The 24,982-nt window shown below is 37.9% G+C and overlaps 1 protein-coding gene across 1 annotated transcript in view; it reads right to left on the reverse strand.

The window, feature by feature from the left end:
• Nucleotides 1–24,982, reverse strand: part of CACNA1E (calcium voltage-gated channel subunit alpha1 E) — a 260,398-nt gene that overhangs the window by 27,249 nt on the left and 208,167 nt on the right. The window contains exons 27-39 of the mRNA XM_063298452.1: nucleotides 24,187–24,283; nucleotides 21,924–22,084; nucleotides 21,046–21,183; nucleotides 19,966–20,167; nucleotides 19,035–19,199; nucleotides 17,254–17,364; nucleotides 15,990–16,073; nucleotides 15,744–15,869; nucleotides 12,821–12,886; nucleotides 11,307–11,398; nucleotides 10,037–10,202; nucleotides 9,575–9,702; nucleotides 290–386 (exon numbers count right to left, since the gene is read on the reverse strand). Of these exons, the coding sequence (XP_063154522.1) occupies nucleotides 290–386; nucleotides 9,575–9,702; nucleotides 10,037–10,202; nucleotides 11,307–11,398; nucleotides 12,821–12,886; nucleotides 15,744–15,869; nucleotides 15,990–16,073; nucleotides 17,254–17,364; nucleotides 19,035–19,199; nucleotides 19,966–20,167; nucleotides 21,046–21,183; nucleotides 21,924–22,084; nucleotides 24,187–24,283 (1,633 nt within the window). The remainder of the gene's footprint in view (nucleotides 1–289; nucleotides 387–9,574; nucleotides 9,703–10,036; nucleotides 10,203–11,306; nucleotides 11,399–12,820; nucleotides 12,887–15,743; nucleotides 15,870–15,989; nucleotides 16,074–17,253; nucleotides 17,365–19,034; nucleotides 19,200–19,965; nucleotides 20,168–21,045; nucleotides 21,184–21,923; nucleotides 22,085–24,186; nucleotides 24,284–24,982) is intronic.

The following is a 24,982-nucleotide window of genomic DNA, read 5'->3' on the forward strand; positions in this document are numbered from 1 at the left end:
CTCTTGGATTACCCTCAGAATGTTTGTTGTGTTTCCTATACAAAAACTAACTTTCAACATTACTTGCACTGATCCATGTACCCTTCTCTTTTATAATGGTGATTTCAAAGTGGAGTCATAAGGATTTAAAATATACAATCATTAAATATTAAGATATGAACACAACCTAAAATCAGATAAATAATGGAATTCATCAAACAGCTCCTTTATCTCCCACCACCCCTTATCATTATTCCTTTCCCATTTCTTGCTAATCAGAAGCCCATAAAGGAAAGAAGGGTTGTTCTACCTTATAAGCAACTTTGGAGGGACATCTCTTCCCGAGGCCTAGTGGTGGGGACATGAGAGTCAGCATTTCATACATCTCAGTGTAATGGATGCGGCCACTGCTCATGTGCAAGGAAGAGAGAGGATAAAGGAAATGGGGGGGGGGGCAAGATGCAGAAAAACAAAAGAAAAAGGCATTCCCAGAGACCAAAGACCCAAATAAATCAGAATATAGGGAACAGAAGAGAGAGAATAAAAACAAACAAACAAAAAGACAAACAGGAAAAGAACAGAAAACCCATTAATCAATGCAAATCATACATGACAGCTTGTGCTGATGTGGATTTATAGCACCCCTCACACAGACCCAGGAATGCCACCAATACGAACTGCCTGCCTTTCCATTTCTCTGTGGATGTTTTAGTTTTTATGGCCAGTTCTTCTTTCAACTGCAGCATGTGCCCCATGTAATTTCCAGGACTGTGTGTAAGTGTTATAAATCAAGATACATAACAAGGTGTTATTTGAAATATGGTGGTGCATACCTCAGTGAAGTGGCATGTCCTCCCTCTCTGGAAGTGCCCATGCAAGAAGAAAGCAGCATCTTGCATAGGAGGGAAGTCCACTGTGGTCACTTCTCAAAGGAATGTGTCTATTTGCTTCCATCTAGGGCTAGGATGGAGCATGTTCTCACCATGCACTGGTGCAAAGGCATGCCAAGTGTGTAAGAAAAGAAAATGCAAGAAGGAAATTCGACATGCCATGCTCTCCAGCCCTCCTCCCATTTCCTCCCACATGCGAGTTCAAGTTTCACCCAGTTGGAGTTTAAAGAGTCTTGACAGAGGCAGCTGTTTTGCCTAAAGGCTTCGGTTGGGTCAGTTGGCATTCCCTGTCTTGTGAGTTTCTCATTCAGCATTCAGCCCTCTACTCAGTGTGAGTCATAACAGGAAGCCAGATTCAAATCTAGCCTCTTGCCTTGGAAGCTTCATTTCGGAACCTGATTCTAAGCTTAGGGAATGTTGTGGAGAAGGATAAAGGATTTTCTCTATTCTTTCCATGAGGGGGAAAACAATATACAAAGTGTGACATAAGAAAGAAAAGACTTGTATGGATTTTGGTGGCTGACCCAATGAAAATAGATTTTGGTACCCTACTCTGGGCATTAATCAGTATTAATCAGATGTTTTTTCAGCCCCTTTGAGGTGACAGGTATGATGGCCTTTCTTTACTATTTGTTCAAGCAAACCCTTGTTTTAGTTTTAAGACTAACTCAGAGGCATCAGTGTTAAAGCAACAAGTTCTGAATTTCTGTATTTTAATTGCTCCTATTTTTGATAAGATGTGTAACTAATTTGGGCTTTCCATGCAATTTCCCAAAATAGTCCACTTCCCATTACTTCCTTCAACCTTTACTTAACATTTCTAGGTTGGTCTCCTGCTAAATGACAGTCAAAATGGCTTGCATATCATTAAAATGCATTACAATACGTTATTTAAAGATAAACAACATGAGGAAGGCCTGATTAAGTTGCTTTTTATCCCAGAATAAAAATGCCCTTAAAATGCCTCCAAAATAGCTCTCTTCACAACTGAATTTGACTTATTTTTAAAATTTGGTTTATTTTTTCCTCCATTTTAAGCTTGGTAGTTTTTGCAGTGAACCATTTCAAAATGAGAATTATATATAATTTTCTAGAGACCCATGAAACAATCATAGCCAAGAGAACTTGTACTAATACTTTGTAAGAAAGAGAAGAGCAGAGTATGATTACTTGTTCCACTAACTAAATGTTAGTGGAACAAAATTTCAAAAGCGTGAAAATGGGGTATGGCTTGCACAGAGGAAAGAAAGAAGCTTAAAAAAATCTCTCTCTAACCATACTTTCTGTGTCACAACATGAAGCAATTTATCAGGCCATTAAAAGTCACCATTCAAAGAATGATGAAAGAAGAATTCCAAAGTGGGATCGGATAAGGATAACAATCTGACAAACTAGTTCAGCTAAAAGAAACAGACAAAAAAGCAGAGATACAGAAGATCGGCAAACTTTTTGAATGTGAGGAAAAGGTTCCTGGCTCAGCTAAAAGGGAGAAAAATAATGCCAAAGCAATTCAAAACATTCCCAAAGAATTATACATTGATTGAGTTGCTTTTCCCAAACCACTGGCATCAAAAATATCATCAGTATCTGAGAGGTTTACAGAACAGATCAGCCTTAGCTTACTGAACATGCTATGTTCATCCATAGCATAGCAGCCTTAGCATGCTATGGATTAAACTTTAGCTAAGCAGCAATGGCACTGAAACCTTACAGTGGTATAAGCTTTTCAATGGCAGGTCAAAGAACTGAAAAATAAATGTAAATTTATAATATTCGAATGAAGGTAACTATCATGTTAATGGAATGTTAATTCAGTATCTGTTTAAGCTGTGATTTTCAGGTATATTGAGCAGGTGACATAATTACATACCATTGTTCACACAATTGTTTTCACCAATTGTTTGCACAAATATGTTTTAGGCACTAATAATATGAAAAAATGGGAAATCTGAATGCAAAAAAAATCCACAGCAAGACTTCCTGGAGTGACTTTTCTGCATAATCCCTATCATTAGGGATTCTCTTTCAAGCTAATGGCTGTTTACCCAGGCAAAAGATTAAGTACAATATCTGCAAAGCACTTGATCTGAAAGTCCCTAAAAAGATAGAGGCATGGTTTAAAATCTTTATTGTTAGCTGCCCAGAGCCTTTGGGAATGGGCAGCATACAAATAAAGTAATAAAATAAAATAAAATAAAAATTGAGGGAATGTTTGATATTGAAAGTCACCTAGTTCTCAAAAATCAAATAATATATTTTGCCACCAGAGTAAGCCTAAGTAAAGATCTTGGCAGATTTTTTATTTTCCTAGAGTCTTTCTGCACTAGGTAAAGGTAAAGGTTTCCCTTGACGTAAAGTCCAGTCGTGTCCGACTCTAGGGGGCGGTGCTCATCTCCGTTTCTAAGCCTTAGAGCCGGCGTTGTCATAGACACTTCTGGGTCATGTGGCCAGCATGACTCACGGAATGCCATTACCTTCCCGCCGAAGCGGTACCAATTAATCTACTCACATTTGCATGTTTTCGAACTGCTTGGTGTGCAGGAGCCGGGACTAGCAACGGGAGCTCACCCCGCCGTGCGGTTTCGAACCGCCGACCTTCCGATCGACAGCTCAGCGGTTTAACCCGCAGCGCCACCGCGTCCCTTTCTGCACTACTATCCAACATATTATAAAGGGACATGTACTGGTTATTTATAGGTGGTTAATCAATATGGCATAGTTAGTAATATTAAATCAGCATGGGAAGCAGGTCTAGTAGTTAATATTTCAGTATGTTCTAATTAATTTTTATTTTAAAAATAATCATAAATAAAGAAAACTAACTTAAATACTATCTATCTATCTATCTATCTATCTATCTATCTATCTATCTATCTCACCTACTCCTAGTTAAATTCAGCTATATAAAGCTGACTAGCTATATTTTGCTGTTGAAAAACCTGTTTCCAAACTTCTTATGTGGCTATATATTGCACAAAAATACATGGGCTTGGGATCAGGGGTAATACATAGTATATATGAGGTTATAGAGTAGATATTTCAGAACAGTGATACTTTTTTTTTTTTTTTGCTCTCCACATTTTCTGGAGTAAAAGTAATTTAGGAAGACATTTAAACAAATATATATAGATTTAGCAACACTTATAGAAGGACTGGAAATCCGTAAATGGATGAGAGGTAGATAGCAGATTCCCTTAAAGGTAAAATGAAATGATCGAAGTATTAAAAAAAATATGGTTCTGCTTTATTAACTATGCAAATAATATTCATGAGTGCATGGCTCACCAACTTCACAGACAATTCTGGAAAAGCAGTTTATGTTGATCACCAAGGATACATATGCCATACAAGTGTCAGAAGTTTGGCCCCAGAAGTCATAAAACCCCCTTCTGGGCCTTTTCCTCTGTCATGGATTGTAAAGGAGGGAGTGGGGAGACTTGATTGATGTGAGTGAGAGCTGGAAACATCACAGAGCCAGCAAGAATTAGAAAAGTCACAGACTCAGCAAGATGACACCAGAATGCTGTGGCTAAAGTGTTATCTGCCAACGGACAGTGAAGAATGTTACTGAAGACCATGTTGTAAAACCGAAGGCAGCTGTAAATATTCAATTTCAAATGAAGGCAGGGACTTGGGTCTGATAAAAGAAGAGGACGGGGGGAAATAAAATTACTTGAGTCTTTAGATGCAGAGGGCGATGGTACTGTGTCTTTCAATAAACGAAATACTTTACTAAGACCTAACTGGTTCCAGAGAGATTTCTTACTATTGGGATATCTGAACCCATGTTCCTCACAATTATTGAAAAAAAAAACCAAGGATTCAAAACCCAGGTTAAAACAAAGCTTGTGGAATTAGGATACAGGGTGGCTCATCAGGCAATTAATTTGCAGGTATAAAGAACAGGCCCTGACAGTGATGTCTGTGCCAAAATGCAGATACTGCTGTCATTTTTTTATTGAATTGTTGCACTGTAGTATTTAATAACAATAATAATAATAATAATAAAAAGAAGTAGCAATGACACGCTTGGTTGGATCTTCTCAATTACAGAAAAACAAATAAAAAGTGTGTTAAAAACCAAAATAAGAAAAATTCCAAATGCTGGTGAAATTTTAGCATAGTTCTGAAGCTGACTGCATAGCAAAAACAAATCAGAGGGTTCATCCAAAAGCCTTCTGCTGTCTGGAGTTAACTGGGCAAGTAATTGACCCAGGAACAGAAACTATCATTGATTTTTTGCAAGTCAATGTGAGGATGAGGGGAAAACACACCAAAACACTGTAGGAGAGGCAAAAGACAATGTGAAGTTAATTTGCTTACGGTTCCCATTATAAATTAATTATGCTATGCTGTTACTGAGAAGTAAAGTCAGTTCTCTATTTCCAAAGTTAATTTGGGAGATTCTCTGTGGGTATGTTCACTGCTGCTTATGGTGTTCACTATGGAAGTTAATCAGTACATTTTAATCCTTTCTAAAGTAAAACAGGACAAATAGTGGTTAAGGCTCCAGGCTAGAAACCAGGCGACTGAGAGTTCTAGTCCCACCTTAGGCATGAATGCTGGCTGGGTGACCTTGGGCCAGTCCCTGTCTATCAGCCCAACTCACCTCACAGGGTTGCTGTTGTGGGGAAAATGGGAGGAGGAAGGAGTATTAAGTATGATCGCCGCCATGAGTTATTTATAAAAATAAAAATAATAAAAGGCAGGATAGAAAATAAATACATAAATACACTTCAGGAGAACAATGTCTGATCTTCTCTGGCTATGAAAAGTTCAAAAGTATTTAAGATCCAGAAATTCAGAATAGTTTAGATGATTCTTTACACTGCAATTTTCTGACATACTCATGGATACTTAGGAAGGCGAGTGGGGGTGGGGAGGAAGCTGTACAGTATATTAGGAATTATTTAGCTGAAAGCACTTTTACTTGAAAAGGATGTGTGAGGAAGCCATGTGGGCTGGAAATAAATTTTTTTGTGGCATCTGAATAGTTGTAAAACCTGTTCTCTTGATGAAGCTTCGGGCAGGGAAGTAATGAAGGATCATGAAGGATGACCCCAGGGATATATATTGTGAAACTGGTGCAGAACTACTTTGGTTTTCTGGGTAGGGACAAAATCTCATAGAAGCGGCTCTTCAAAAAAGAGAAGAAGAAAAAGAAGAAGGAAACAGAAGTTCATTCTTTTTAAATGGACGTTTGCAGGCTGAATTAGACACAGATTCTAGCTAGAAAAGTTTGAATTCTAAATGACCTTGACATCATAGGCTGTCATGAATAGTCACCTTTGGCCCTAGGCAGTAGTGATGACCAAATGGAGACCAGCAAGAACTAAAGAATTACTGGAATGTTTACTGTTCAGAGATGGCATCTCACTATCAAACAAAACTGTAACTTGTTAGCCATTTGCCATAGAGATTAATGATCAAAGCTACTGCTTTTGCTTACAAAACCCATGTCTTATATCAGAAAAAAGAAATGTACTACATTCAGTGTAACTATAGAGATAATTCTTTGTCTGCATCCATGTCTTTGCACAGAGTTAACACTCACAAAATAGGTGTAGGTAATTAATACCTTCAAATAAACATCTTATTTTTGATTTGAGGCTATCTCACAATGAGACACTAAACCTATGTCTGAGCTCAATACCAGACTGTACTGAGGATAGAATATTTTTCCATACAAAAATATCCCTCACTCCTAAAATGAGAAAGCTTGTAGACTACTGTAGCTTTTTCCTTGTCATGCTAATTTCTCATAAACTGAGGGGTTTTTTTAAAGTGAAACCCAAATATTCAGATGAACCCCTGCCCACAATATGAAGTGTTATTCTCTAGACATAGGATTTTCATTCCACCATTGGGCTAAATTATATGTTTGAGACTGGCCAAGTGGACAACATAATTAGGAGATGCAACCTGCATTATTTCTGAAGTACAAGAAGAGTGTAATTCTGAATGAATAGATCTTGCATGCCCAGCAGTGTATTACCTTTAAACCTAAGTCTCTGGGCACAACTGGATGAGCTTTGTTCATTTCTTGCCATCTGATTCGATTTTTTAATTATTCTCAATTCCTTCTCCCCTACATATTGTACTTTTGCTCCCATTCTAGTGAAAAACCAAATGCAACACCCATTTCAAAATGAAAAATGTAGGCCCTGAAAGGGGAGTGGTTTTGGAAGCTGAAAATGGTGGTTCCTGAAGACTTCTCTGTGCTACAGGAGACACGCAGGCTACAAAACCTCCAGAATTATTCATTCAAGATGAGAATGAATGTGCAATTTAGGCTGTGCCCTGAAACCCATTTCTTCATCTTTTCCTGGTTATAACAGCTGCTGAGTCGGAGAAGGTTTGAACCTCTTTAAACTCGAGAGAAAACAAGTCAGGATTCCCTTGTGAAGTACATTAGCCACAAAAGAAAGGAGGAGAGAGGGATTTAATGGGATGTCCCTATTGCCGGGTTGTGGCTGGGGATTGTGAGGCAAACCTTGCAAGCCACCCTGTAGGGGCACTTCTCTCCCAGGCCCAGAGGAGGCGAGATCACCCGTACTAATTTGTACATATCCTTATACAGGATCCTGCCACTGGAAAGGAAGCACAGGTGAGTTAATAGGCCTAATCAGGAAATGGGAAAGAAGAATTGTGCGCAACTGGTAGCACCAGAGATGTGGATTGTTCTCTTTCTAGCTCTTGCCTTCAGGAGTGAGGGGGGAAGGCTCTGCACAGTCACCTCCTTTGAAGATAGAGCTATTTTAGGAACATTTCATCACCAGGAAGGTGTGATATATGGCCTGATTTATAGTGGGATGCCTGAACTCATCTCAGAGAAATATGTAAGGCTTAAAACTTTTCTTCTGAGACTGGACAACTTGTCTGCCTGGGATTTGTCCTTAGTCATTCTATCAAGATTTAGCCAATTAAAAAAAAAAATCAGCGGAAAAAGCTTTTGCATAATCAACTATTCTCATCAAATGGATAAACAGTGTCTTACTATTTTGAACAAAGTTTCAGGCCAGGGCTTTTTCTATTAAACCCTGTCTTCCCACTTCGTCTTTTTTCCTCACAGTGGTGATCAATCTGTACTGTGAGTTGAACTACATTATAGGCAGTACTCTAGACAGAATTGTAGGTATTATTTTTCAATGCAGTAACAAAGTGCAAAAGAAGAAACTGGATTCTCTACTGTATAATTCTAATTTTTCACAGCAAGGTCTGATGATTTTTTTAAAAAAAACACAGTCTTAGTACAAGACAAATTTAGTGGGCTGGTTATAAAAATAACTATAGGAGGGGCTAAATGAGAAAATAAGGTAACTAGAAAAACCTGTATTTTTATTTAAATCCTAGATAATTCTTCCACAAACTGGTTCCCTTCACTTGTATGAGACTGTACCCAGAACTGCCAGCCACTATGGCTTTTAGCTGCAAAGGGTGACGCTGACATTTCTCGACCTTTTAAGAAAATAACATGAATTTCCTTGCTACAGATGAGTTGTTAAGCCTGGGCTACCAAACTACCATCTGCTTCTAACAGCAGAAACAAGTTCAGAAGAGTAACCATGTTAACTGTGCACTCATCTTAAAGGCTAACATATTCATTATGTAAATCTTTTAGAAGGCAGAGGTTTCCTTAATTTAGAAGACTGAATTCATGTAAAACAATAAATTTACTTTTCAAATCATAGGGCAAAGCAGATATATCCATTTGGTGAAATTCCAGGATTGCAGTATCTCCAGAAAAAACTTACATCTTCCTTAAAACCATGAAGATTCATACAAATATCAATAGACAACCAGGCTAGACTAAATTCTAAAGACTGTTCAAGGTAGTGCTAATACAAGCTGGAGAAAGATAATAAGAATTATACTTTTAAGTTTTCCAGTATGAGATCCATAAAAAGTGACTTAAGGTATCACCCAAGTGCCAATTCCATTTCAGATTAAGCACTATCACTTAGGAATTCTGGAATTAGACAAATATTTTGAAATGCCGCATGGAAGATACGATGGAAAGCAGTCTCTAAAGCACTCTGGAGATGTTTGGGTAGTATGAGTGAAGGTATTTTATAACATGGTGGCCAGTCCACTCCTGACATAAATTATCTGTGAAGATTTTTTTTTCTTAAAAAATGTTACTATTTCTGGGCTGCAGACACCAAAAGATAATATAGTAGAAAATAAAAAATGCGTGGGGGATTTAATGTTGGGCATACATTAGTAAGCCCTCTGTATACATATATGTGAGAGCCCAGTTTCCACAGTGGCTCACAAGTATCGCCATATGGTCAGTATAGGATGTATCATTTGCTGCAGGAAAATTGTTGTCTATGGGATATTCCACTGTCATGTAAAGCACACAGCTGCTCTTATTTCAAAGGGTTCTTTCAAATCTGTAATGATAGAACTAAAAAAAAAGCCCAAAGGATATATCTCTCTCCATAACTGAAAAGCTGAAATTGGCTGAATTGTTCATTTATGCAAGACTGTTAGGTTGCTTATGTGCAGATGCACTTTATAAGAACATCTAGAAGCTGCAGGATGGACTATTAGGTTGCTCATATGCAGATGGGCTTTATAAGAACATCTAGAAGCTGCAGGATGGAGAAAGGGAATTTCCATTCCATTTGTGCTTGACTTGGGTATTACATCTAAATAGATTTTATAAAGAACATTAAAAAAAAACAGATATGCCTACATACCATGCAGCTCTATCATATTCTGCCCAAATGCGGACAAATTCATCAAGATGATGGGGTCCCAAGATGGAGGAATCTCGAGTCAGGTATTCAAAATTGTCCATAATGACAGCCACAAAGAGATTGAGCATCTAAGTATGAAGGAAACAAGAAGAATGCATAATAAGGGGAAAAGGATAGGAACAGACCACTAAATAGAAGAGGAAACACAAAAGAAAGCTGCTGTGTAATTCTGCACATAATAGCAAAACTCTTAATTGTGTTTCAAGCTGCTTCTGCTGTAACATTACAGCTTTTTTTAGAAACCCATAAGAATGTCATACAATCTTTTCAATCAATTTGGTGAAAAGTGAACCAAGGTGCCAGAAACTTTCTGGATTCTTTTTTACATTGTATTCCACTAAACATGGGATTGTGGACAATGATACACTAGTAATCTGGAGAGCAGTGGAAAGAGGAACTCACCAAGAAGGAGCAAAAGAAGATGAAGGAGACAAAGTAGACATATGCTAGTTCTGTGCCACACTTCTCATTCTCATTTTGTCCAGATGTTGCTGTAGTGTCTGGCTCACAACCTTTCCCTTCTAGGCATGAAAGCATAATCTCCTGCCATGCCTCCCCAGTAGCACTCCTGTAAGAAAGCAAATCCAACTTGCAGTCTATTACTATGTTCAACAAACCTCCCTCACTTTCAGGAAGTCTCTGTTTAAGCCATGATCTTTTAAAAATAGACTTCAGGGTGATTTCAGGAGTTTTTTTTTTTTTAATATATATAAGCTGAGGTAAGATCTTGTTCTTCTGCAAAATCTATTACACGCATCATAATAAAGATACAGTAAATTCTCCCTCCAGTTGAGCTTGACTCCTGGCAACTATCTGGATCCATGCAGTTTTCTTGGCAACAGTACAGAAGTGGTTTGCGGTTGCCAAACAGGCTGCTGGTGGCGGCAGCTTCGGAAAGCAGTAAATACTGTATCCCACCATTGTACGTAACATGAGAGATAGTTTAAATACATTTCAAATCCAATAAATGATTCAGAAATCATCCATGCCATCCAGAGGCTGTCTGGGGTTAATTTCCATCATGGTTTCCAAAGTGACAACACATCTTGCTAACCTTCATACTGAGAGTATTACTCAGTATGATGCACTAAATTTTATTGAAATTCACTTATAACATTGAGGAGAACTTTTATATAATTTATTATTCAATCCAGTCAGATCTAAGTATGACTCATCGAATGAGAAGCTAGAGTGTGGATTCCAATAAGATAGCTGAAATTCCCATTTTGGCAATGAAAGAGTTTATCAAGTTTAAAGATTATTATGTGCCTGTTGCTGCACTGAAAGCTGTTGCATAATCGGCCTGATAGTTGTACTAGAACAAAGATAATCGTTTTGTCCTTGAATCCCTCTGGAATTAAGCTGCCTGTGACAGAGTTTTATCTGACTTCAGAACATGGAGGCTCTTTACAAAGGTAAAAAATAGGAGGCATAGAAAATATAAGTTGTAGCCCACTGATCTGAAAACAGTTCAACCTTCAGCTAAAACCTACTAGATAGTCTGTAAAAAGGGAGAGTTTGAGTCCTTGGTTTGTAACAAGCTTTATAACAACTAGGTAGCTGAGTATTGGCTCATTAGTTTCCAGAAGCTTTTGAAATCTTAGTGGAGTCAGTTCTTTGCTTTATATCAAACTGTGAATGGATCCCTGTATGAATATAAACGCAAATTTACCTAAACAGTAACATGAGTGAACCAAGGAAGCTGCGGAAATTGTTGTGACGGTTAATGTGGCTTTCTTCATCTAGCTTGATGTTCCCAAACACCTGAAAGCACATAGAGGTGAAATTATTACTGCTGACTTCATAATGCCAAAACACAGCAATCACAAATAATGCAGTAGTGAGGGCGGTAGAAAATGTACAGTGCCCTGATCATTCTCTCTCTCATATTTTCAAGGTTTGATGATACCAGAGCAAGGGGAAAAATACTGCTGGGATAAGACTATTTTTCAAAACCTTGAAGAGAGTTAAAAGTTTATTAACCATTTATAGTATGTCAACTCATCTTACTTTCTCCTCTGATAATCACATTTTGTGGCTTTTGTATTGAACCTCTACAAATTTAAGGGGTTCAGTATTTAGTCATCATACTAATATTGTTGAATAATCAGCAATAGACTACCTGTTCCTTTGCAGCTACATTTATTTATATATTTATCTATCAATCTTACACCCCGCCTTTTGGTCAGCACTCAAACCAACATATAGAACACTCATTTCTATATTTGTCAGCCTTGCAAGGTAGTCCAGACAGGAAGCATGCCCAGATGAGCTGATTCTACTTTATTATAAGGTTACATTAACAGAATCTTGCAACCTTTCTCCCCTGTCTTACAGCCTGGGAAGCTAGGGAGGATCCTTTTTGAGGATTGCCACACCCACGTTCCTTCTGTGGGCTCAGCTGCCACTTTTCCAACTGTTCCCTGGCTGCGGCTCTTCCCCCTGTCTCCCAAGGCCATTCCCACATACCATTACAATATTTTATCACAATAACAATCCTGTAAGATAAATTGGACTGAAAGAGAGTGTGATTGGTTCAAATTTATCAAGTAAGTGGCTATGTCTGAGGATGAACTAAAACTTTAACGTCCCTGTTCTTAATCCAACATTTTAACCCTATGTCATATACCAACCTTCCTGCAGTTGCACATAAGATATACAGTAAGAGCAAATAGAGATAATTGTATTTGTTCTATCTACCAAAAATAAAGAATAAAAATAAAAATATTATAGTGTTTTTTACACTATATCATCCAATGCACACCAAAGAGCATTGCCTCTTAGGGAACCCGAACTGTTTCACAATCTTTTCATTCTACAATTTAGAACTCTGTGCAGAAAAAATAATAATAATTCATGTAATTTTTTATTTCTTGACAGTGTGGATTCTTTAGAAAGAACACTGACAGACTCACATTAAGCATCAAGAATGTAACAATCAGTATTCCTGAATATGGGATACTACATTTTTTTTTCTTCAGATGCTAATTGTTACTAGATTACAAATAACCTAGTTCAGCCTTCTCCAACTTGTATACTTGAGCTGTTCTGGACTCCAGATTAACGGAGCCAGTGGACCTCCTGCCTGAAAATAGGAGTTTAAGCTTAATGTAAGTGGAAGACTCAAAGGTGTTGGAGTTTCTTTGTTGGATGGAGCATCCTGGACCTTTTTAGTTCTTTGCTTACCTGCATCCCAATGATTGCATAAATGAAGAAGAGCATCGCAATGAGAAGACAGACATATGGGAGAGCCTGGAAGGGGCAAATCATACAATGTATTGTCTTATTAATGCATGGTATTTATATGCGTAAAACAGTAACATCAGTATGTATGTACTTAAAATAGTAATATATAAGCAGTGGTGGAGAAGATAAGAATCTGTGTAAACAAACTAAATGGTTTTGTAAACCAAAGTGAAGCCATGATACTAAATTTAAGAGACATGATAATAACAAGATTGGCACCTGTACATAGCAGAGTAATGGGTGATTTAATTACAGCCTCTTTAACAAGCATGCAACTGACCAATGGGAGGTAATAAAAACTAGGAAAATACAGAGGGAGTCAAGGTACTAAATGTATTTTTCTGCTATGTGTGAGGAAGCACACAAAATAAAAGAGAAGACTTAGGTGCTAACAAACAATAATATACTTTACCCCCACCCTCCTACACCACACCCAGAATGACAACTTTCATGATTACTGAAAACTGACAGCATGGATTCCTTCCATTTCGAAATAGAAATCATGGTAACTATAGTTCTAACCTCAAATATACATTGATTGATTGATTATGTGCCATCAAGTCATTGTCAACTCTTAGCGACCACATAGATAGATTTTCTCCATCTGTCCCTAACCTGATCTTTCAGGTCTTCTATCACAGTTAAAAAAACAAGATAACCCTCATACAACCCTGCTCCATGAATACAGTATGGCCATGTACATTTGCAGGCCTCAGATCCCAAAATGCTTAGTGAGGCCGTCAGCCACAAAACGTTGCCCACTTCTGCACAAATGTTTAGACATGTTTTGAATATTGTGTATCATAAGATTTTGTTTGACTCTGAGAAGCACCCAAGTACAGGAAGGAATAAAATAAATTGGAGATGTGAAGGAAGATGCAATCATACATATGGGAGACAGAGGAGTATAACATCAGGAGTGAAAAAGGAAGGGGCAAGTTAGATACCAAGAAAGAAGCAAAACAAACTGCACAAATCTAAAGAAAGACCAATAACTGAGCAGCACCTGCTTGCTTCACCACTAATGATGGTTCGGATCATTGTTTACTTCTCCCTGATGACTGGAAGCCTTGCCATCAACCTTTCCTCAAAGCATATTTTTTGTTTATAGTGAGCCATGACCTTTTGATAATAATATCCTTCCTTGTGGTTATAATATTGTAGGCAGGACACTAGCTTTGTAAGGAATGCATTGCATGTAATCTTATTGGCCTATATATACATATACATATATACATAGACATACACATAGACATACATGCATACACACACACACATATATACATACATACACACACACACACATACACACACACATAGTGTGTATGTGTGTGTATATATACACACACACATACATACATATATACTGATGTATATGTATATGTATACGTATATGTATATAATTTATGAGTTTGTTATTTCTGCGGTCTAAATTCCTGGTCCTAAGTGCCTTGTCTGTTGAATTCTGATGAACAATTGTGTTGAACTATGCCAGCTTGTACAGTTGTTTGATTAACTTGAACCCCACCTAGATGTCACCTCCACACAATTATTAGCCAGTATGGAAAAAAGATGCCCTCAACAGGTGGCAGCACCTAGCCAATCTTGTAATTTCCAAAAAGCTAAGAAGGATTACTTAGATGGGGAACCATCGGGAAATCCCACAGCTGTAAGCTAGGCTGGGAGGATGAAAAAAAGCATGCTGGAAGAAGTCACTGGCAAATTACTTTCATACTGCTGCCAAGAATCTACTTGTATGTGTCTCAAGGGAGACTTGCTTTATTTATGGATGAATGATGCACATTTGGAGAGTACAGGTTATGGAAGTTTATGAAATAATATTATATGCTAAATACAGAAAAGCTAAAAATTAATAATATTAAACACTTCTCATTTTATATTTTTAAAAAAATCTAATCTCAATAATTGTAGCATACTTTGGTGCATAGGAGGGAGGAAAAATGTGGCAAGGATGTATTGTTTGCTGTGATGTAAGAGGCTAAGGACATCATGGAACAATGAATACTATTTTTAATAATCAAATCAAGTGATAAAGACTCCAAACTCTTACAGCCACATGGAAGCAAATTAACGTGCAGAGGGGGATGTGGTACTAAGTGAAAAACTGCATCCCCCTGGGCTTGCGGTATAAGATAGGCAATTAATAGGGCATTAGATTCAGTCTGGAAGAGGTGTTTGAAATGTGTGGGAGTGTGAACTGAGCAGCACCTGTCTGTGACTCATCAAAGTAGCCATGCCTGTTTCCAGAATCACGCAACTGTTGCATGTCCTGAAGCACCATTTCCAAACTGAATCAGGAGCATTGCACAGCCCTAGTGATTAGAGATATCTGAGAAGTGGGGAAAATCTTTTAAAGCAGGCTACCTCTCCCCCGGAATAATATACCATATGCACTCTTCTGAAAGCATTTGGGCCTTGTTAGATATGTCTTGCTTGTGACATAAAGGATGCTGGACAGGTTAGAGTTTTAGTCTAGTGCACCACAGCTCTTCTTATGTTTTTATGCCAGATAGCTAAAGCATCTAATCTTTCTTAAAGGAGATCTCGCAAAATTCCCACAGCTCATCTGTGAAACTTGAAGAGACAGTTATTTCTATAGGTAGGGAGGAAGAAAGTTTGAGTATATTGCTATCACTTTCTCCTATCAGTTTGTGTGGATTAGGGCTTGCTCCTCCTCCAGTATGTGTTTTTGTGGATGATTGATGGTTTGATCTTAGGCATCAATAATTGGCTAATATATCTGCTTGGATGTGCCCTGAAATTGTGTATGCAATGGTTGATGTTATTCATTGTCCTAAGCAATCCACTGACCTTGGGAGGAAGACAGGAGTTCAGCTTTTACCTTGAATGACTGCACAAAGGTCCAGAGCAGAATTCGAATGGTATACCCTTGGCGAAGCAGTTTGATGAGACGGGCAGCCCGGAACAACTTCAGAAAGCTCATGTTGAAGCTGCTGGTAACTGTCGGCTTAACAAAATGCCAGAGAGAAGGAGGAAACAGTAAAATGAAAAAGTAAAAAAGAAACATCACATCCAGTTTTCAGTCTTGATCTACCTCCAAAGGAGGGTAATGGAGAAAGAGCTTCACCTTACTATCCGTCAGGATAATTTCTGTAATGCTGCCAATCACGGTGATGAAATCAAATATGTTCCAGGTATCACGGAAATAATTCTGCAGAAAGAAGAGAGGAAGGAGAAGAAGGGTGCAGATTAACCTATAATTTAAGCATTGATAACGATATCCCATTGAAAATCTGCCACCGCTCAGACTATATCCATGTACACAAAGAATAAGGACAGCCTATGTTTTGGTGGTCTGGTCTTGAGGCCTCAGGGCTCCCAAGCTACCTCTTTTGATGTCCTCAGAGCTTATGCCAACTATAATGATAAAAAATTGAAGGTATAGCCTACTGCCATTTTCAGTCAGGTAACTCAGATAAACTTTAGCATATGTCCCAAAATAATCTTAAATATTTTTAAAAACTTCCTAGTTCTCCCTCCCTGCAAACCAGGGAAAATTCTGGCTCCATACACTTTGTATCATTAATTAGCCTACAAAAGTGATATGGATACGTCCTCCTGGATTTTGTTATAAGGTCGAAGTCAATCTAATGCATTACAGTAGTTTTAACTTCACTGCATTAGATTGCACTAGACCAGTGTTTCTCAACCTTGGCAACTAAGATGTGAGGACTTCAACTGCAGAATTTATCATCCAGGAGTAAGGAATTCATGAAGGCACACAATATCCATTTATGTTGCATTCTTCTTCCAAATTATTGGGAAAGTGAACATGTTGGAGAAATGATAACAGGCTAGATTAGCCATTAGTTTGATCAAAGATGGTATTTCAGGCTCAGTAGCTGGAGAAAAAAGAATTACTTTGCTCACTGGCACAAAACATAATCTGCAGCTCAACGGAGGTTGGAATAAATCCCCCCCTTTTTTATCTTTTTGTTCTTGAAAAAAATGCTAAGAACCTGCTGGCTGTTTCTCTTCCTTCTCACATCCAATTATTTGTCTAACTTCTACTACTTGCTTCTTTAAGAAGCATAATACATGTCCTTTGAAACTTGTCTTGGTGTTTTAAAGTTAAAACTCTTTGTCTGATCTGGGGTTTCATGTTGTTATTTAATTAACTATTATTAAGAGGCACTTGTGAGGTTTTCTACCATGGAGACTGTCTCCCCCAATCAAGAACAATGGATATCAACTACTTCAACTTGGAATGTGCATGGATAGCATTTCCTGTTCTGCCTAACGGAACGGGTCCCTAAGCATACTTAGTGCGCGCAAACTAGAGTGCCTGTAATCAGAGTTTTAATGCCTAATGGTAAATACATTTAACTTACCAGGAAACCAAAAGCTATGATTTTCAAGACACATTCCAATGAGAAAACCATTGTAAAAGCAATATTCAGGTACTTCAGAGCCAATTCGTATGTGTACGGAGCAGAATAGTACTGCCAAAGAAAAAAGAAAGAGGAGTCATAATACTCTGAATTTCAGTTAGGCTAATATAAGAATCCTGGAGGCTTGCCTACATCTGTAAAATTTGTACATCCTCAGAGGTGAGATGGATGCTAACTACAGTTATCCCTAAAAAGAAATAGCTCCAAACACCCTGAAGAGATTGGTACTGAAAACCACAATTTTAATAGTTAGCTCCCCATAATGGAGAAAGGATAAAGAAAAATTAGCAGGGAGGACAGGAATGGATTATTGCTTTTTAAAGTTGTTCTTTAATTATGATCATCTGCATGAATGACAACACAGTATACATACTGGCTAAAAATAGTTTGATACAACGTTCTCATCCAGTAGAATATTTTAATATTCATTACAGAGCTCAGAATGATCTATAAGAAGTGACTGGGCAATGAGGGTTGGCAGGTTGACAATTTTTAAAACAGCAACACTATAGAAACCTGATTCTGAAACAGACTGGAAAATGACAAAAATTTTACAGAAACATTTTGCACATTATATGGCAGCAAAAACAGCTTTGCCAGCAACCTTATAGTAGACACAGAACTATAGTCAATTATGGCTTGCTGTCATGTATGTGTATACATTTCTGTAATACTCATTTGCAAAAAAAAATTTGGTCATATTAACTTCCAACATATTTATTTATTTACTAGGGTTTATATGCCACTCCAATCGAAAAGGACTTTGAATGGCTTACATTTGCCTCTTTCAGTAAGAAGGTATTAAAATAAAACAACCATTGGAAATTACAACTAAAAATATGAAACATTCTGGTGTCTAAGGAGCACTCAAAGCTCTAAACATGACTAATAAAATTGGGATTTGCTATTCATATCCACTATACTGAGAGGACTGTCTTTAAAAAAATGAGGGTTTGGTGGCTTTCTGGAGCAGTTACTCTGATTTCAGGAAGTGAAGTCAAGGAGGGGGATCTACAGCTGAGAAGGTGCAACTCCATGGCTCCTGAAGATGATAATCCTTAAGAGAAGGGATCAAGAGCAAGCCTACCCTTTCTGATCACCCATTAATCCACAGGGAGAAGATGGTCTCAAAGACAGCCACAATATATATATTTAAGTGTAAAATGTGTGGTTTTAATCCCTTTAGATGCATTTCTAACATGTAATACATGAAATGGCTTCTAATTACAGTTCCCAAGTAATGAGGAGACATCACTTAGTGATAGAGTACATGCTTTGTGCTTGTATATATTTAAAGCATTTTCATCCTATACTTCACCTGAAAAAAACTCATAGAGCAATTCAGATAAAATCAATAAAAGTCCCTGCTTTGAGGCTTACGATTCAAAAGGGCAAATAGAAAAGGAAGCAAACTGAGACACCAACACCAGTTCTTAAAGTTGCATTCAGAAAGCTTCTTTCCCTGGAATTTTTAGCTGAAAGCACTTGACTTGAGAAGGAACACCTCCCCTTGCCCATGAGATCATAAAGAATTGTTTCAATCATTTTAGAGAATACTGGGCAATATTCACTCACAGGCAGCTTCATTCATTCAACATTCTCAGATGCTTTGTTTACAGCTAGCTAGCAACCTGTAATAATTGCATTTTAAAAAATGATATCGACTTGAATTGCAATTGCAACTGTCAGACTGCCTTAAATATCACATCTATTCACCTCACCTTCATCATCAGAACCACAGTGTTAAGAGCTATCATAGCCATAATGGTGTATTCAAATGACGGAGAGACCACAAAGTGCCAAACTCGGTACTGAAAGGTGTGTCGGTTTTGAGGCATGTAGCGGGTGAGGGGTTTGGCACTGATAGCAAAATCAATGCAGGCTCTCTGGAGGAAGAAAAAGGAGATCAGTAATATGGCTTGCATATTATTATGATTATTGCCAATAATATGCGATTGTGTGGTGACTAAGATCTTTATAAAAAAAGTAGAGCAACATCCATCTTTTAATGCGTCATCATCTGAACAAACAAGGAACACAAGAGAAGGAACGATTTATAGTTATTGCTGAAAGAAAACTTCATTTGTTTTATTTAATGTGGAAAATATGGTGACTTTCATTCTGCTTTCAACTCCTCCTTCAACATTTTTTTTTCTTTAAATCCAGGATAATAAATAAAAGCCTATTTATTTTTAGGATTTCAGGAAACAGGACACTCATAAAATAGAAGGCATTTGTCCATGTGCCCACAACATGCTTAAATAAGCCAATGGAGAAGTTAATATGAGAAAAAAGTTAACTCACCCAGCTAACACCCAGAGTTAAATCTATCCCTAAGCAGACCCAGTAATGCACTGGGTTAAATTAAGCTCTCTTCTCTCTCTCTCTCTCTCTCTTTTAATCCGTTCAATTGTGTTTGATTCTCAGAGACTGCCTGGACAAGTCCCTGCAGTATAATTACCAAGGTTTTTTAGAAGTGGTTTGCCCTTGCCTCCTTCCTAGGGCTGAGAGAAAATGACTGGCTCAAGGTCATCCAGCTGGCTTTGTGCCTAAGGCAGGACTAGAACTCACAGTCTCCTGGTTTCTAGCTGGATGCCTTGACCACTACACCAAACTGGCTCTCTAAATTAAGCTCTAGTTAATTCTTATTACCTCATTCTTCTCAAGACTGCACTCTTCCATCATTTTATCTCCTTGCTCCTGGAAAGTGATGATGATGAGAGCCACAAAGATGTTAACAAAAAAGAAAGGGAAGACTACAAAGTAAACCACATAAAAAATAGACATCTCCATGCGGTTGCTACGACTGGGGCCACGGTCTTCCTCAGTCACATCTACTGAATGTTGTAGAACTCTGGGGACAAAGTGAGTAAAAGAAAAAGAAAGAGAGTGAAAATCATATAATAACAGCTCCTTGATATTTTCATCAACTTAGTTTTATTGAAGCACTGTACAAAAAAGCGTGTGTGTCCTGATCCCATAGCTAATCTACATATCAAAAGTAGAGTGAAATGCACAAAAAATGACAAAAAAAATGACTGAAGGCCGTTTAGCTCCTGATAAGCCAATTTAATGAAAGAGTCAAATGTAAGCACCCTCATCACCTCCCTCCCATTGAATTGTTCACGGAAAGTAATCTATGATTATTCTGAATGTATACATTAGCTCTGAATTTGCTTTAGAAGAGTTTTTCCCACCAGCAGATGCCTCAGGAAGCCCTTCTTTCTCTGTGTGAGGAAATCTCTTCAGACAACAGTAGGAGAACTTTGCATGAAAAGACAATGTGACTCAGAAATCTGCCTTTATATCACGATAAAAATATATTTATTTGCCTTGGAAAAAAATTGCACACATTTTTATCATTAAAACAGAAGTACACCCAATAGTTCTCTTATTATTCTAATAATTTAAGGGTGAGCTACATTTCATTTCTAACATCACAGTAGAAGCAGTGTGTTTTTCAATCTGTTTTGTGGAACCCCTGAGAACCTAATGGGGTTCCATGAGAGACTAAGGCCAAAAGGGTGGAAAAAATTGAACACAGCCAGGGACATCCATAGCAATTTTTCTAAAGTTCAGCAGAAAGCGTTGTTCTCCTGTGGAAAAAAATGACACTTCCATTTTGTGAATCAGGAGTTCTGGGATTTTTCTTTTTTTTTTTTTAACTAACAGGTTCTGTGTGTTGAAAAAGTTTGAAAACCCCAGCTGTAGATGACCAAGGAAAATACTCACTGAGGCCACCCTTCTCCGGTAGAAACAGTGAAGAGTGTAAGCAAAGCCCAAATAATATTGTCATAGTGGAATTCATGGCGCTTCCAGTGTCGACATTTTACTTCCATCGTGTTTTTCTCATGGTCTATATAGTTTCCACTATAAGATTGGCAGAGAATAAAAGGCTTTTGTTATATCATGATAAAGAGGGTAGGAAAAAGCCTTAAGAGGGACACAAAATACAATTCCCAGGATGGAAGAGAAGCATTGATTGGGGGAATCCGGCCTCCTTTGATTTTAAGTTATCTGCCTATATCTTTCCTTCTGATATCACTTTTCCATCAGTCTGGCTCTAATACTAGAAATCAGCTTGACTGCATGGGAGCAGGAAGGCAGAATTTAGGGTAAGAAATAGCAGATATTAATCTAGCTGCCCTCATATCTCTGTCCCCACTGCACCCACAGAGCCATTTTTTTCTTTTCCTAAATGATATCAGAAAATGTAAGGAACAGTAGGATTAAATACAAATAGAAACCAAGGGGTCAGGAATATTAAGAAGCTTCTTTCAATAACTAAAAATGAGGATTTAAACTCATGTTTCTCTCAAGAGTTTTACATATAGTTTTCTATTATAATACATTGTATAATTTGTATAAACCTATTGGTTGGGAAATGGCACAGAGTCACCTAAAAATAAAATACTAGTTTCTACATATTCAGAAAGTTCACTAAACATGCAAAAGTATATAAAGTTGAAAATTAAAAGAAAATGATTAAAAAACCAACATGGATTTACAAGCATCTCTGAGCTTCTATAGTGTATAGCATATTAACAGTGAAAGGCCATGAGATAATGCCATGTGCAAATTCATGACTAAATGCTTTATGCTGTACTTACATACAGTCTTTCTCTGTATCCTTTGAACTGTCTGTACAATAGAAGAATTTGCCCTTGAAAAGCTGGACTGCGATAACAGCAAAGATGAACATGAAGAGCTTGTAGACAATGAGTATGTTGAAGACATTTTTCAGAGAAGTTACAACACAGTCAAAGACTGCCTGAAGGAGAAGGATAAACCATGAAGTGTGATTCATCTTAAGTAAGCAAAAATACTCTTATCTAAGATGACATAAAGAGCCTCAAAGCTATAATTAGTTGCGGCATTCGTCAAATCTTTACTGCATAAAAGGCATTTATTCATTTGTTTATTAAACAATTTATATATGAGAAGTACCAAACAAGTAAGAATAATTGGGTCTGTTATACTGTATGGCATTCTGAATAATCATGACTGTTTCCACATGTACTGTTTAATACATGTCAGCTGCAACAACTAATGGTGGGAATTTCATATGGATATGCAGGCTTATTCTTGCTCTCTGGATCAGTCCTCCAGAAACCACTGTGCAGGTCTGCATGAAAGGAAAAGGTAGGCAAGGACTGGCTAGCACAGAGACAGAAAGTGCTATGTCGTCCTAGAGTTTTCCACCTCTGCTTTAACTAGAGCAGTGTTTCTCAACCTTGGCAACTTGAAGATGTATGGACTAACTCCCAGAATTCTCCAGCCGCACATCTTTAAGTTGCCAAGGTTGAGAAACACTGAACTAGAGGGAAGGCATCCGCAGTAAGAAATATTTTCAGTGCTGAGACAAAGTCCAGTGAGAACATAATCTGTATCTTTTTCCAAGCCTGCAAATGGGAGGGACTCTCTTCCATTTATCAAAGAGGATTTGTCCAGTGCATCTCTTCTTGGAACAAAAAGCTTTACACAAAAGCCTTAAATGATTGACAGCTGTTTCCTTTTCCAAAGCAATCCTGGGAACTGTAGTTTTGCAGGGATCTAACCCAGGGATCTATAATCTCCCCCCACTCCCCAAATTATAGTTCCTTTGATTCTTTGAAAGAAGCCATGGGAGTTAAATGACTATAAAACCAATTAAAAAGTTAGATATGGCCAAACTATATCATCTCCATTTTCCTCTTTACCACAAAGCTAGAGTCAGGTTTAGCCATCCGTCAAAACTCTGCCCAGGCTTTGCCCAGCACAATGATAAGAAAGGGAGCTCTCCTGTGATACTGTCCATCTCTCCCTCTGTACCTATCATATCTTTGTAAGGCTATTTTTGAAAACAGGTTTAGTGCTCTTCTGAAGGAAAAGTCCTAAATCTTTGAACAAAAATGGCTTAATTTATTAGCTGATGGGCACACGGGAAGGTCAGCAATACAGCAGAAATCCTGCTAGGCAGTAAACCCCCATCTTCCATGTGCCTATGAACTGCTAGTAGGTGCACAAGAAAATGCCCCACTATGCCACTCATAGATCTGGGTGTCAGGGTCAGCCTCCATGGAGTCCTTGATGTTCTCTGAGCGTAGTTGTTTGCTTGCAGGCATTTTATTACTTAGTAATAAAATTATTATTATTATTAAAATTATTATTATATAAAATAAATTATTTAGTAATGAAACATCTGCAAGCAAACAACCACACTCAGAGAGTACCAAGGACTCCACAGTTCATCACTGAGCTACTTATATTCTCTTCTATTGGATCCAGCCTCCATTTGATTTTAAATAAACTCTGCACAACTTTCTTCTGCCATCACTATCCCATCAGTCTGTCTGTGATACTGAATTGAGCTTGGCTGGATGGTGGGAAGAGGCTGTAGGGAAATAAGCAGAAGGTGCACTTCCCTAACCTTCCACATTATATGTCACTGAAACAGGCCCAGCTGTTTGGTGAGCTACAGCTTGAATAACAGGTGCTGGGCAGATGGGTTTGCACAGATGCTGCTGAGAGGGGCTGAGGCTTGGGGTTACCCAGTGAAGTGGCAGAGCTGGCTCATGCAACTTCATTGGTCTGCTTTTGAATGCAGGTTTGGAGCATGAAACTACAGTAGTTTTCAAAAGCCACCCAAACAACAGCTGGCAGGGTGATTGTGCTGTGAAGCATCAGAGAGAAAGCCAGCTTCTTCTTATCCACTTCACTGTGAAGGTCTGCATGAAAGGAAAAGGTAGACAAGGTACAACCTACCCCACCGTGGAGGGCAACTCTTCATGGCAAAGATTGCCACTCACTATTCATATTAGATACCTTCTAAATAAAGTAACCTTTAAAAACTAGTTTTCATCGCCTGAATTTCACATGCAAAGTCAACAATACCTTGAGTTTGGGCAACCGCTTGATGGTCTTCAAAGGTCTCAAGACGCGTAGAACACGAAGGGACTTGATTGTTTTAATGTCACGACCTTTGTTGGACCTGTACATTTGGGAGGAGAAACAAGCCACCCAAAACATCAAGAAAAAAGGATGAAAACAAAAACAAACTTCTTAAACACAAACTAAACTCACTGTATTCTTGCCATAGTAATCATTATTTTAGATAGATAGATAGATAGATAGATAGATAGATAGATAGATAGATAGATAGATAGATAGATAGTAAAAAGCATAGGCCACATTATTGGCTTTTTAAGGTCTGATGTATTTGAACTATTGAGGGGTTTTTTTTTTCAACCTTCTCTGAACATTAAAAAGTGTGTTTGTGTGTCTGTGTGTGAGAGAGAGAGAGAGAGAGAGTGCAAGCCCAACAGTGCAGGAGTATTCCCTTATTGCTTGAATTGATGGATGATTTCAAATCCTATTATTGTGAGAAAGAGTGCACTAACAAGGTTAAAACAGGTGATTTCACACTCTTGCTGAGTTGGATCGTCTGCTGTAAAGGCACCATGCCACTTTGTGCCATATGTTCATATGCTTGGTGAACCTGAGCAATCAGCTTGCTCCCTGTTTTCATCAAAAGGTAGCAGTAAAATTTCCTGGGATGGTTCTATTACTGTAATAAGCTGTAATCATAATGAACCATTCATAGATAAGTGAATACGTGTGTGTATATCTTGGGAAGCGGAAGTATGTGATGACATAACTGAACTGTAAGAATCTTTTATAGACTAGAAAG

This window comes from Candoia aspera, chromosome 3 (assembly GCF_035149785.1).
Source record: "Candoia aspera isolate rCanAsp1 chromosome 3, rCanAsp1.hap2, whole genome shotgun sequence".
Classification (NCBI taxonomy): Eukaryota; Metazoa; Chordata; class Lepidosauria; order Squamata; family Boidae; genus Candoia; species Candoia aspera.